The sequence below is a fragment of the Caloenas nicobarica genome, chromosome 5 (genome assembly GCF_036013445.1).
Source record: "Caloenas nicobarica isolate bCalNic1 chromosome 5, bCalNic1.hap1, whole genome shotgun sequence".
Taxonomy (NCBI): Eukaryota; Metazoa; Chordata; class Aves; order Columbiformes; family Columbidae; genus Caloenas; species Caloenas nicobarica.
Window position 1 is genome coordinate 16138387 of NC_088249.1, and position 14634 is coordinate 16153020.

Below are 14634 nucleotides of genomic sequence, written 5' to 3' on the forward strand. Positions count from 1 at the left end.
AAGAACAGGCTTGGTGCATCGTGTGGTGTGCCCTGCAACCCATCCACCTTCCTCCTATGTTTCTGCCTCACGGGCAGTCTTAGTGCACTCCCAGGCACACTGCGAAAGCTCACAGTATGAAAGATTAGTGAATATGGATGAAAAATGTAGAAGCAGCCACTGTGTCTGTGGCCCATAACTCCATAGCAAATCGTTTGCAGATAAAACCTGTGAGCAGTAGCTATTCCGTTTGCTGCCCTGGCAATATTTGATTCAGTAAATACAGGTGGCTAGGTAAAAAGAAGTGTTTCCCTTATGTAAACAAAACATTCTTAATCTGGATTAGATTTCAACTAAAAGGAGACAGGAAAAAATCTTCACTGCCTAAGAATTTTCAGTTTGTCCTTGTTCTGTCCTTGAAAGGGTTATTTTAGAGGACATGTGACTGTTCTTGTAAACCCAGGAAATTCTGACTAGTCTGTCAACAAGCTTTGTCTGCATTCTGGTGGATAATAGAATATCAGGCTCTCTCACTGGCCAAAGGGCAATGAATGGATCAATGACTGGATCATAGAAAAATATTTTATGTTATTTTCTGACACCCTTAACAGCCTCCTGTTCATAGAATAGATTTTCAGCAGCTTTAAGAGCTTTCAAATCGGATATATGTTACCAGAAGAACTAGCCCCCTTTTTTCCACCCCAAATGTAAATGCTTCAATTGTCTCTGTTTCCTCACACATAAGGAGTTGCATACAATTACAGGTAGAAGATGGGTCAGTTTTTCAGAGTACTTTGAAGACATTAACAAGCTACTTTAAAATATTTTTAAAATCTCTTTAGAATAGAATGCAGCATTTCGAGTAATACAGTATGCAAAAATATCAGTAAGCATAGGGTTGCACAATTATGATTAGTTTGTACCTACCCTTAAAATACCTCTTACCTTGTGGTAGAAGAACATCTATCAACCATTCGCTGTGATCCCTATAAAAATTGTATATCTGATTAGCTTCCATTTTTTATCTATGCATTTATTTTTGCACAGAGGAAATTTACCTAAATTAATGTGGTAGGACATACATTATCCTGAAGTTGTTTTTTACAAATGTGGTTTTATAAATTGCAGGCTGTTTTACATTACCTCACTTTCTTGTGCCTTGCTTATTGTAAATTGCTACTTTGATGATGTTGGTCCACCATGTTTAGAGCTTTCAAAATATTACTTTTAAGGCATAAATTTATCAAATTAAAATAGTGTGTGCTCTGAAAGTCTGAGGGCTAAGAAATGATAGTGAAGAATCTCAGAAGAAGACATAATATAATGTAGCAGTACCATTTTCCGTGAGTCTCCTTAGAAGCTATGCTTCTGCCAAATTCCATTACTACTTCCTGCAGCTTTAAATCAATGATGACTTGAAAATCTAAGATGAGATATAATGGATTTTCCTACAGCTGGTGTGATATAAAGGTGTCTTAAACTGGGTATAAAAAAACTTATGTAGCTTCTGAACTACCTGTAACCTCGTCCATTTGAACTAATGATCGGAACTCCTCATAAATATTAGTAGATCTTGTAAAGTAATGCAAATCAAATTAACAATTACAAAACAATAATAGCAATAGTAATAGTAATAGCAATAGCAATAATAAGGGAGGTTAATTAATCTCAGGGTATATTCTTTCCAGGTACTGGACAAGCCTGGACCAATTTCAATTCTTTACTCTGCTGCTTCACAGCATACCCTAGAGAATAATCTGAAACATGTTACAGAAAAGTAATGAAGTCTTTGTGAAAGAGCTTTCATTGTAATGCTCTGTTTTTAATGACAACTAAAGGATGAGGAGAAAAAACGTTTCATAAGCAAAAGCCTGTACAAGGTCCCACTACCATAGTCAATGCATCCCACTGCATCCATTAAGTTTAAAATTCACTCCTGTTCAAGCTAGATGCCAATGCTGATCATGTGCAGTAAATTTCTGTAATTCTCATGCATATTGAGTGGCAGTTTGCTCCATGTATTTCAACAGGGTTATCTATACAAATTATATCCTAATAATAAAAAAAAAATAAAGCATAACTCCAGAGTTCTGTACTCTGGAGTCTGACTGTAGCTGATCATTTTCCAGTTCTTAGTTTACGTACCCTGCAATTCTCTGGCTGCATTCTTCACAAAGATAGAGGGGAGGTGGCTTATCACCCAAAGCCACAGACAAAGATGGGTCAATGCACATCTGAAACACAGAGAAGGAAAAGAATTAACGCATCTGTTCAGTGAAGTTCACTGAGGACGTTCAACACATTAATGCCAGGACATATGACATAACACAGCTTTGGTATGTGTTGCGAGCTTTCAGTATTCTTAAAGATGGTACTCAGCACCTGGCAGTACAGGATCTCAAATGATTTCTAACAAAGAGAGGGATGAAACTGAAAGTGAGAGCCTGTGGGAAGAGAACAGGACATATTTCAATATCAGTATTATCAGTCTCTGAGAAACAAGTATATTTTATGTTACACGTTTACACTGCATAGTCATGACAGACTTGCTTTTTATTTTTTTCTGATGAGATGGTCACTTAGAGGATCCATTGCTTAGGACTAGGTAAAATAAAAGTCTAGATTTTTCTCTCTCAGCAACACCTCTTCCAGCAAAATCTAATTTTCAGTCATCATAGTTGTTAACTATACAGCACAATTCCAATGACAGAATGAAGACTATGGACCCACAGTTCACTTGGCAGCATAGGTCCAAGCTTCGTCTTGCATTACCTTTATCCCTCCACATCAGCCAGTTACAGAAAACACAGTTACCAGCCAATTACATACACGTTTTTAAGTGTTTTGTATTATTTAAGGAAAAGCTGAACAGTAGTATGCATATGCAATATTTTAACCACTTAAATCAAAATGTTTCTTAATCCAAGTGCAAAATCTTATTTATAAAGACAAATGCCTCTTTGAATGTTTCTCATCTTCATTAACCAAATTTACATTCATCTATCTAAGAGACAACAGACTGCATTTTTCTGAGTGATGACTGATCAAGACCAGTTCTGTCAAAGTTAAGCTAAGAGATCATTCAAAAACATTCAGGTATCTAATCTGCAAATATTGGAAATGTAAGTTGCATTGATATTTTGCTCTGGCCTTGGAATGCTGTCCTTACCCCTGCCATCAAATTGCACTATGATCCTGGCCAAGCAAAGTTTTCTTACACTGTGCGTAACCAGGAAATGATATCATTTACCTCCCTCCAAGAGGGCTGTAGTGAGGTAAGTAAAGCTTTGTTGCTGTTTCCTTTAGGACACATTCCAAGCAAAGAATCACAGAGTAGGTGAATTGTATGACCCCAGCCAAGATACCAAGGTGAACAGATGCCTACATAATTCACATAATGTTTCCTGTATATAGTAATATCTGTGCACACATCAACACACACATATGTGTGTTCAGGAAAATATTTACATGGATTAGCCAGGAGCCAGCTTAGATTTTTATAAAGTGCTCTGCAACCATCATCATCTTTAATATCAAGACTTGGCCCACAGTAGTTGGCCATCTTGCTTTAGGCAGTCAAAGAACACACTCACAAAGTTCTGGCCCCCTTGGTCTCGACAGACTTTGCTGTTCCCTTAGCTCCTGCCCTTAGTCACCTGCACACACCCAGAACATATGGTGGGGCCAAAGTACAACCTTCCATCCCCCAGATAGTTGGGTTTGACCCCTGAAGAAACAGCAGTACCTTCACAGCTGGTTTGTTAATCGCATTATGGCATTCAATGTGCTGGCAATGAATAGGATTCCAGGCTGCAAAACCAAAACACAGCTGATTAATAAATGGAAAAAACACATTTATATTCTTCGTATCTAGTGATATCAATTAAGAACAAGATCCTCTTGTACTAAGTACTATACAAAGATAAGACCTAGCCATTCCTCAGGAAGCCTATTCATTACAATAAACAACCTAGAATGTACTTTTTTGGGACATAATTATTAAATGAACCATGATCTCAATGAAGAAATGGAAAAAGTAAGACACAGACATCCCTGTTGTAGACCCTTCCTGATCTCACCAACACCCTGAATTAATTAATTGTCCTTCCATTCCAGGAGCAGGATGGTAGAAGTAGCTGAGTAAATTCAGTAATATTCCCAGGCAAAATGAAAACACAGCTATGATAAAGGAAAAAAAGTCCAGCCACAGAAGGAGCCTTAGCTCTGTAATGACACGAAGTAAACAACAAAGGTATGTCAAAGTGGCATCACCTGGATGCTATACAGAATGCCCTCAGGCCAAAATGACATGCAACTGCAGATAATGCTCATGCTTGTCTAGGACGCATTAACAAAAAAATTATATACAGGAAAATTATTCCAGTCTACCCAGTGCTAGTAACAGCTCAGATGGAATGTCATGCTTAGTTTACAGCCCTGCCTGCATGAAAAAAGTGATGCAGAGCAGTACAAGAAGAATGACTGAAGAAAAAAGGCTTTAGAACACATCAGACAAACATGTAACAGGAACACTCAGGATGTACTTGAGATTATTTAAAATGTTGCATTCTGGTCCACGAATTTTAAAAGTCAGTAAAACATACCCCATACAACATGGATTATTTGAAATTGGTTGAGACAGGCAAACAGGAAAAGCAAGTCGAGGACTGCTGCTGGACAGCCCCCACCATAGAAGCACAATCCCACCAGTATCACTGGGGAGTTCCGTGGACAGAGGACTTTGTATCATCCGCCTGCTCAGCTCCAGATATCTTGCTGACTTTGGCTCTCACTTTCAAGCTATAGTAAGCCTTGAGAACTTATCCATTATATTGACTGCTCCTGACATCACCTGACTTTTTTTGACAGTAACAGCCAGATAAGGAGTCTTAGCAACAGCAGCAGTGGTAGCAGCTGGCACAACAAAAGCAACCGAATAATTGAAAGGAACATAAACCAGAACCCTTGTGAGGCCAAGTAGGCAGTTTCACAGACCACTTGTAATGCCGTATGTATTTTTTCTCCTGTTCTGGTTTCATTAGGATTGGGAGTAACACAATCTATTTACTAGCCACAATCAGCATTTTTATTTTTCCCAACATCTTTTGAAAATACGGAGAAATTGATATTGTATATACTTGTGAAAGTACCAACTCATAGAATAAAACGTTTCAAAACACACTGTAGAACTGTAAACATGTGACATTAACACGTTTCTGATAATTTCCTTTATATTTATTTTGGCTTATACAGAAACAGTGGCACTGACCTGTGTACTGCAGTCCTCTGTACTCACTGATTGCCCCAGGGGGCTTTAAATTGGGCCAATAGTGAAATAACATTTGTACCGCTGGAGGTTTAACTTGAGATGGTCCATAGGCTATCACATATAGCAAATCCTAAAGAAAGACAGGTACAAAATGTTTATTTTGCAAGATAACAAAACACAATTCAATACATATTACTTATGTTGACAAAGACACCTGAGCACACAAAAGATACACATTTCACGGCCTACCGAACATACTTTGTATGTTCTTGTAAGTAGATTAGATGACTAATTTCAACAATATGTTCACAATTGGCTTCTGATTTTGATCAGAGCATCCAACAGCTACAACCCACCCCACACAGTATGCTAACATATAGCACATGAAGCCTCTCTGTATCCATGGAGCAAAGAGGTGTGATATAGATAAATAGGTGGATCCAGATCAGATTCAGGCTAAGACAAAACTCACAAATAGTCCTCGTAAAAGTTCAGTCCCACATGAACTGAGAAGATTGGTGGTTATTAAAATTTCTGCTGATGGGAGCCACAACCACAACGTATTTAGGAAACTGAGATCTGTTCTACAAAAAAAAAAATCAGAGGGAACTTCCTCTCCATAATCCAGAAGGAAAACTGGATATAAAGATCATTTAAAGCTTCTTGGCACACAGTCCCTTCAATTTTCAAGCCATCTGGTTTTCATTACTACCTAAATACAGTCATTTCCACAAAATATATATGATCACAAACTTACTTTCCATACTTCTTGCTTATATTTCATGAGGCATTCCAATAATTGGCAGTGATACACTGAGAGAGAAAAGACAGTATAGACACACTGAAACGGAAACTCAAATTACAGAAGTGATGTAATTAGCTGATTGGCTTGTTTTGTCCATCCAAAACTCTAAACCTCATTTAATTATTTTTTATTTTAAAAGGTTTGCTGAAGAATCGCTGCCCTGAGAGTCATCAAAAGAGACTAGAAATTAAATATTAGTAACTTGATCATGTCAATGCAGTAAGATAAGTAGTATATGTGTGCAGCTTTTTGCACAGCAATGGAGATCTTTTTCAAACACATCTAGTTTAAGAATACCTGCTAATTCATTTAAACTTTGTCCCTCTGGCACAATGTAAAGCTGTAAATGAGTATATTGTCATTCATCTTGAGGCAGCAATGGAAGGCACATGTAACAATACATTACTCCCATGTATACCAAAGGCTACAGGAGCCACTCCGCATCAAACAAACAGGAGAGCCAAATGAACTGCTTTACATGTTTGACTTCCCAAAAATCACAGGCCAAAATTTCCCTCAGATGGCTGGAACATGGAATTCACAAACAAAAATAGAACAATTAGTGAAAAAATACTAACTTGCGCCAATAGCTTTTAAAACTGGTGTGTTGCTATTAATTACCACTGGGAACTATGTTAGCATGATGTGATGATACTTCTCACACACATACCGCAGTGTGGGGTTCCTTTACCCACACACCATCTACATAAAATGGGAAATAGCTGACTGTCATGCGATATAATAGCCCCCTCAGGTTACATTTTGTTTCAATTTGGTTATGTGATCCCACTGATTTAACTGGGACTGTGCCATCATGAGAAAGAATAGCCTTGTGTTTAGATACTTACAATTACATTTAAATTCATTACAGTTCTGTTGAGCCTGCAGCCAGCATTACCTGCCTTCCTTAAAAAACAATATCAATTGTGAACTTGGTGGGATATCAATCACAGTATAAAATAAACTGTTACTATTAATTTCTATAGTCAAAGTTAGTGGTGATTTCTCTCCAACATGGATGTTATAAATCAACATTATTTTCTGATGTCAAGAAAGAATAGACCACAGCCTCCAATCCTGAGCCCAATCCTATATCTTCATCACAACAAGTTCTCATATCTACGTAATCTTACTTCAAGCATGAAGCTCAGAAATTCCAGTTTTGACTAAAATAACTTCTTTTTCATCCTGTGTTGGAAGGTGAGACAGATTTCTCTCAACATCTGAACTTTTCTGATTACATTTGACATAGTACTTCATGACTCATAGTTTTAGAGAGAATGATACCATGTTGCATGTTTACACATACCTGGATTTGATGTGTACTGCATTGCAATCATTAGCATTGATGATGCAGATAGATTGACATGTGCTGGAACACCTTCTCTTTTTGAGGATCCCACTTAAAAGAAAGGAAAAAAAAAAGAAGAAAACATTTTTTATTGTATAACAAGGAATATTAAGCGAGACTAGCATATTAACTAATTCCAACTGATGCAAATAAAATTCCCAAGGTATCATGTCAGTAAAAAAAAAAAACAAAACCCAACAAACAAACTAGAAACATTCTGAATTGGAGAGGGTGAAACCCCCTTTTCTACTGGAAGAGAAAGATGACTAAGAATATGGTATTGCTTCACAGAGCACACACCTGGTTTTCCAGATCAGCAAGATTTCATTGTCAGAACTGCATGAATCAGAGAGGATTCTTCTCAGGTACTCTCCTTCAGACCCCACAGACTGGTCAAAACAATGGCTACAACTTGTATAGCCAAGTGACCCTAGGACTTGGATTGTAGAAAGGTAAGGTGGAAGTGGAGAGTAAAGAAACAAGAAAAAAATAGAAAACCCACTGCTGAGGTACACCGATGAAGCTGGCCTGACAGTAGCTGCTGGCTGTTGGTGTATGGCACACATGACTCCTCAGGGATCACAGGGTATAATTTTAAGTTATAGGTACATTCCAGAAAAATTAGTCCCCCTTGTTATGTGAACTGTGCTAAGATAATTGATAAACGGTAGCACCGAAGTGTAGCTAAGCTGTTGTAACTTTGACCTCACACACAAAGTGGCCAGAGTTCCTTCTGGTCTCCTACTAATTAGTTACTATTAAACGGTATAGTTGGAAAAACCCTGCAGAGCGTGGGTGTTTATTTTCTGAAATGCAACATGGCAATATGGCTTTGAAGGCAACCTCCCACACAGAGATGTGGCATTTATCTTCCCCATTCTTGCTCACAGCACTTTCCCAAGCCTGGCTGCCAGAAGCCAAATACCAAGCATTTGAGACAGAAGCACAGAACTGCAGCTCCCAGTTCAGTGAGATGCTTTCATCCCTCCCATCTGGCTCTCCGGCTGCTCACACAATCTCTTGCATCCTCCCTTCCAGGTTGATTCAGAGCTGAACACCAGGGGAAGGAAAGGTTCTGCACTCGCCTTGTGAAGGGCCAGATCATTCCTGGTGGGGAAAGACCAGCCACTAACTAAAAGGGCACCCACTGGAAAAGAAGGAGGGAAAGGAAAAATAGAGAATTTCTCTCTTCTATCTGGTACTTTTCTGCATGACCCAGCATTGCTATGGCTCTCTTCACTGCACTTCATTCATTCTCTTTTGAGTCTCATCCATATGTGTAAGAGCCCCCAAATTATCACAGTAAGGTCTATTTGTATGGATTTAACTTACAAAATACTCAGCAGCTCTAACCTGCCAATTAAAACGTGGCGATCAGCAGAGAAGCAGTACACAGTATGAGAAGCCAAATTTAAAGAGCAGCAGACTGGTTTCATACAGAGATCTAACCAAAACTGTTTGAGGAAAAAGGGAGCAGGACAAAGGCTGGTCCCATGCTCTACATGGATGCAATCTCTGCCAAAGGGAGTTGGGGAATAGTATCTGTTTAAGCAAACCAAGGATTTGGCTCAATCAGATGTTTTGGAGAACAGTTTTACAGATCCAAAGATAGGACAGGATAAGTCACCTACATCAGCATGTTCTTTAACACATAACAGTAATGGATGAAAAAGGAGTTTAATGCAACATTCTGGCTTATCCCAGAGAGGACCTGTTGCACATATTGCACGTATTTATAAAATGTCTTAGTAATTTTCATTTGCACACTATTACTAGACCTGTCAAAAGCAACAGAGAAAAACCATCATTGCAATGTCTTACAAGGGAATATTTTACATAAGGAAACTGAGACACAGAAGAGCTAAGGGATTTCTCCAAGATCACTGATGGGTAGAGCTGGAACATGCAGGTGATAAATTTCCATTAAATCTTAACCTCAAAACACTGGACCATGCTTCTTTCCATGTTCTAACAGCATCTTCTACATGCTTAAATGACATCAGTGTTAATCTCTGTAAAAAAGTTGTTCATGTTTTTCCACAAAGGTCTGGAATATAGATAAGGAGGAAACATTCTCACAGAATCACAAAACGGTTGAAGTTAGAAGGGACCTCTGGAGATCATCTTGTCCAGCCCCTCTGCTCAAAGAAAGGCCAACTAGAGCAGGTACTCAGGACCTCGTCCAGTTGCATTTTGAGTATCTGCTAGGATGGAGAATCTGCAGCCTCTCTGGCAAATTGTTCCAGCATTTGATCACCCACACAGCAAAAGGCTTCGTTAACACTTGGTTTTAATATTGATCCTAATGCTTCCATCTGCAGTACACAGATTTCTCACTGCTACTGAAATCCCATCAAGCCTTTTACCGGGTACAGAGACAAGCATTCAGAACACACCTCAGGATTCACATTCTGCAGGGATTATAAAATTATGTAATCATGTGACACCCTTGGGGAGGGAGAAAAAAGAAAGAGGAAAAAAAGGCAGGCGCTGTCAGGTTCAGTCTTAACACTTACAGAGAGGAGACATTACAGACACAGCTATTTAGTACAGAACTTAAAGAGAAAATGCCGAGAAGAGAGGTAGGGAGAAAAATCAGAAATTCATCATATCATTACATTGAGAACAGTCATTCTTGTATATCCAGATTTTGGCCAGCTAAAAAAATTACACATGTTGCTATTGTATCTATTGTTTCAGGAGCAGTCTGCCCATTGATTCTGTATTCAAAACTCCCACTGCTGGCACTGAAAGTTCTGTGAGTCTGAAAGCAATGTATTTCTTAAATAAGCTAAACTTTAACCTTTAAATTAAGGAAAAATTCACACAGTAACACAGCATAACAAATAAATAAAAACCATAGAATGATTCTCTTTGAAAAGTAGTCACACAGAATTATTTTACAAACATACATAGATTGGTATCCCATTACAATGCTAAGAGATCAAACTTTGACTCCTACAGTCTAATACTATTACAGCAGTGCACCATGTTTTCTGAGACATAACAATACTCGAATGAGTTCTACTTACATATAGCCATAGGCAGAAAAGATGTGCTGAGATACTCTATAATATCCTTGTGCAGAAATGGAGGAAAGGTAGCTAGTGTTGAAATCATTGTATAGGGTAAAGTACTCAAAATATCATCATTGAGAAAAGGAAGTAAGCATGTAGTTGTGTAAAAAATTGATTGCCCAAGATCTGTTGAATAAAATGAAATAAATACAGAATCATTACAATGAAAAAATAATTACGACTACGTACTTTTTAGTTTACAAAACTATTAAAAAGCCCACTTAAATTCAAGTTTTCCCCTCAAAGTAATTTGGGAAGTTAATCACTACAGACAAGAGACTTCATCCATCATTTTGAACCCCTCCTCAAAGAGAGGGAAACAGCTGTTCAACAGTACTCAGAAGAGTTTGGAGGGTATAGGAATACTACAGCCAGTAAAATCATTGTTTAAAATCAATGTTGATTTTAATCGTGTAGCGATTGACACACAATGGCCTCCATTTAAGCAGAGATGTTACTAGAATCAGAATTTGATATGCACTTTGGTATCGAAAGGCCTGTTTTTGCAAAAAGTGTTCTAGTCTTTATCAGCCACAGAAAAATAAGATTTTCATCTTAATTACCCTCAAGAGAGCTGCAAAGTACCTGCCACGTAGAGACTACAGGAAACGCCACTGTATTTTTCAAACAACACGTGATTAAACAACGGACCTTGTTTTCCTGGCAAGCCATGAAGGCCAAAAACAGCTAAGGCTTAAAAGGAAAGGAATATTTATCAGAATGTTCATACTTATTTTAATTAATTTTATTATAATCTTTTGGAACATTTCAAGATCCAAAGAGAAGGGATAGGTTATTGTGTATCTGGGCACTGTGGCGTCTTTATAACCTCTTCCAAATGAGGAACTGAGCTGGGGCCAATAACCCTCCAAGAAACCTTACAGCACGCAGTGAGCCCCGAGTTTGAACCTGTATGATGATCCCAATACCTCATAAGGCCTTTCCCCTGCATGAGAGGGATTCCTTTTGTTACTCACTCTGTAACCTTAAGTATGTTACACAGGCCTTCAGCTTCATCTGTACAACTAGGTTGATTTAAAACTGCCTCGCTAAAGTGCTGAGATCTGTAGCTGTAAACATCATGAGTCACAGTAAGAAGGAAAATTAGCACCCAGTTTCAGTGGTTCTGGCAGGTCTTCCATGCAAGGGTCTAGTCAGACCCTCAGTGCTAGAGAGCGCGCCTCTCTTGCAATACGCATTCACTAGCAAAGCACTGAGAGTTTTGTATCATCTGATTGGACCAAAACTCACGACGGCCCAGTGCACCAGTTGTACTTACCCAAACAATACGGCTTGTTCTGATAAAAAAAAATTTATTTCTCTTAGTGACATGCTAAGCTGAGGGACAAATAAATAACAAGTTGTATTGCAAAGTTTAATTCTCTGTACACAGAACCATAGAAAATAGCAAGTGACCTCCCCTTGCTGCAAGCATGAGTCAACCAAATTATTCCTGGCAGATGATTGTCTAAACTGTTTTTAAAAGTCTGCAAGGCAGTTCACTCCTTCTCCTGGCAATTCATCCTAGTGCTTAACCATCTTTATCATAAAAAGGCCTTTTTTTTTTTTTTTAATTTCCATTGCTGCTGTTTAAGCCTACAACTTCTTATCCTGATTCACTGTAGCCTCAAATAGTTTTGTTTAGTTTATTTCTCCTCTCAGCAACCTTTACATATTTGTATATATAATCATATCTCCCTTCTATTTTTCTCCAAGCTGGACAAATCAAGTTCTTTCCATTTTTCCTCACTGTCCACATTTTCTAAACCTCAAGTCATTCTTGTTTCTTTTTCCTGGACTCCTCCCAAATGGTCCATGTCTTTCTTAAAGCCAGACAGACACATCTGAAAATTTTACTCCAGCAGAGGCCTTGCTGGGGCTGTTAGAATAATAAACAAAACGCTTTGAGCGTCTCCTACACAAAACACCTGTTTACATATTGCTAGAGTAATATATTAGTGACTTATGGTCTGCCTCTGATCTACTGTAACATCCAGATCTCTGCAGTAAGGCTTTCAAGCTGGTATTTCCTCCATTTCATTTCTGCCTTTGATTTCTCCTGCTTAAACATAGTATTTTAGATTTCTTCTTTGAAAATGTTTTAAAACAGAATGCAAATTGCCAGGATTTTTTTGAATCAGATATCTTTCACACAGAGGACATGCTATTTGCCATCTTGATAACCCCTGCAAATCAAAGTGCTCTCTCATTTTTATCAGCCAAGCAAAAAAATTAAAATATTTAATAACACTAGACCCAGCACAGACCCCTGTAAGATTCCCACTTGGTATACCCTTCTAGCTGACAAGAGCCACTGGTAATTACTTCTGGAGTGTTTTCCTCACTCAAGTGGGGACCACATGTCCCAGATTGCCATTAGGATATCAACAGCAACACAAGGCTGACTAAGGACAGGAAAACCCCGCCAGGAGCCACTGTGATGCCATAAAAAGAAGTAGCGTTTGCACAATGTTGTTTGTTCTTTACAGATCTCCATTGGTTGTTGATTATCAGGGTGTTATCTATCTCAAAAAAGATTGTTTTGACAATTAGCTTCACCATTTCTAGAAAGTGAAGGTAAGTGGACATAAGTGCTGGGAGCAAATTACACCCTGACATCATGATGAAAATTAATATTTGGCTTATGTAACATAGGGAGAACACTGGGCTCCTGAATCCCAGTATGGAAAGCCACAGACTAACAAGCCAGATACATGCAGAAATTGAGGGAAAACAATTTAAATACAACACAGTCACAAAAACATCTTATGATTCACTAATTCAAAACATAAGCAAATACAGCTTTTCTGTTAAGTCAGAGAGAGATACTGCTGTCTTTTTACCCAGGAATATGTTAAAGCCATCTCAAATCACCATTGCCATGGTTTTTCTTCAATTAAATGTATACTATGTTCTATTTAGAGATGGACCTTCACCAAAACACTCAATCTGCATTTTCATTATAGGCCAGAGATACATTTGCAAGCAATTTGTACCTTTTTAAGAGAGCCACCCCAAAAAGACAGGTCTGAAGATATCCCAGCAGATTCAAATTCAAAATCCAGATTTTTTTTTAAACCATCTGTATTATTTTTGTTACATACCATTGTATTTTAGTTACATACCACCAGCATATCACTAAAAATCAGACAATCTCAGAATTCAAACCCAAATCCACAGTTAGCAAAAAAACATCTTTTATTTAAGAAAGTCAAACCAAACACTTGGATATAAACGCATCCCAGGAGACTGAATTCCAGATCCAGGTCAGTTTAGGCCCATCTCTTCTACTGCATTTATGCATCATTCATGGATTCACAGCACTGAAGTTAAGCGTACTGGAAGGGTTGAAGGGCCTGCTTACCATGTTGACCATGTTGTAGCAAGGGAACTAGATCCAGCAGTGTCACCAGTGTCACGTAAAGTCCTTGATAGTCCAAAGATGGGTAGTCTGATAACTGAGCATCACGACTTTGCTGGCCACGTTCAGATGGAGCATCTCGCAGGACGCTGTAAAGGAGGGAGCGAGTAACAGTAGGGTTGATGGAACTGACCTGTGGTCTTAGAGATGGGGTGAGTGGGAATGGCACAGGAAAAAGACACATGGTCATGGGCACTGTCAAATTGGAGGCATCTTGATTCTCCTTCTTCCCTGTGCGGGACAAAATGCTGTTGGGGGGACAAAGAAAAAAAAGAGACAACAAAGACACAAAGAACAGCACATTACATTGAAATGACACTATAAAACAAATAATAAAACACCAGATACATCCCACATAAGATGCAATCGCTACCAAAACCAGTGTGTTTACAAATCTAGCAACCATTCACTTTCATAATTCAAGAAAAGAGAATTAAAAATCGACATCTAGGAAAATTTCATTGCATCTCATGTGTTATCTGGTTCATAAGGAGCAAAAATATAAAAATGCATGTTTCAGTGCCCTACCCATGTTTCACAGTTAAGAAAAATTCTGAGAATTAAGTGTTGGCTATGGTAAAATAGCTGTGTCACAATAGGCTGGTACTTTGCTCTGAGATTTTAAGAGATTTCATTTTTTTTCCCCCCTACAATCTTTTGAACCAACTGACTGAAAACATGCAAAATATAGGTGTGGCACTTGCAGAAACATGTTTTAGCAAAGAATAAACA

General features: G+C 38.3%; 1 protein-coding gene across 3 annotated transcripts in view; it reads right to left on the reverse strand.

Moving 5' to 3' along the window:
* UNC79 (unc-79 homolog, NALCN channel complex subunit) overlaps nt 1-14634 on the reverse strand; it is a 108975-nt gene that overhangs the window by 84445 nt on the left and 9896 nt on the right. For 2 of the 3 annotated variants that reach the window (XM_065635970.1, XM_065635968.1), the window contains exons 3-10: nt 13846-14150; nt 10437-10607; nt 7363-7455; nt 6006-6061; nt 5249-5378; nt 3725-3789; nt 2125-2213; nt 925-965 (exon numbers count right to left, since the gene is read on the reverse strand). In XM_065635970.1, coding sequence (XP_065492042.1) covers nt 925-965; nt 2125-2213; nt 3725-3789; nt 5249-5378; nt 6006-6061; nt 7363-7455; nt 10437-10607; nt 13846-14150 — 950 coding nt within the window. Of the gene's footprint in view, nt 1-924; nt 966-2124; nt 2214-3724; nt 3790-5248; nt 5379-6005; nt 6062-7362; nt 7456-10436; nt 10608-13845; nt 14151-14634 lie in introns of those variants that run through there. The other variant, XM_065635971.1, reaches the window with a different exon arrangement.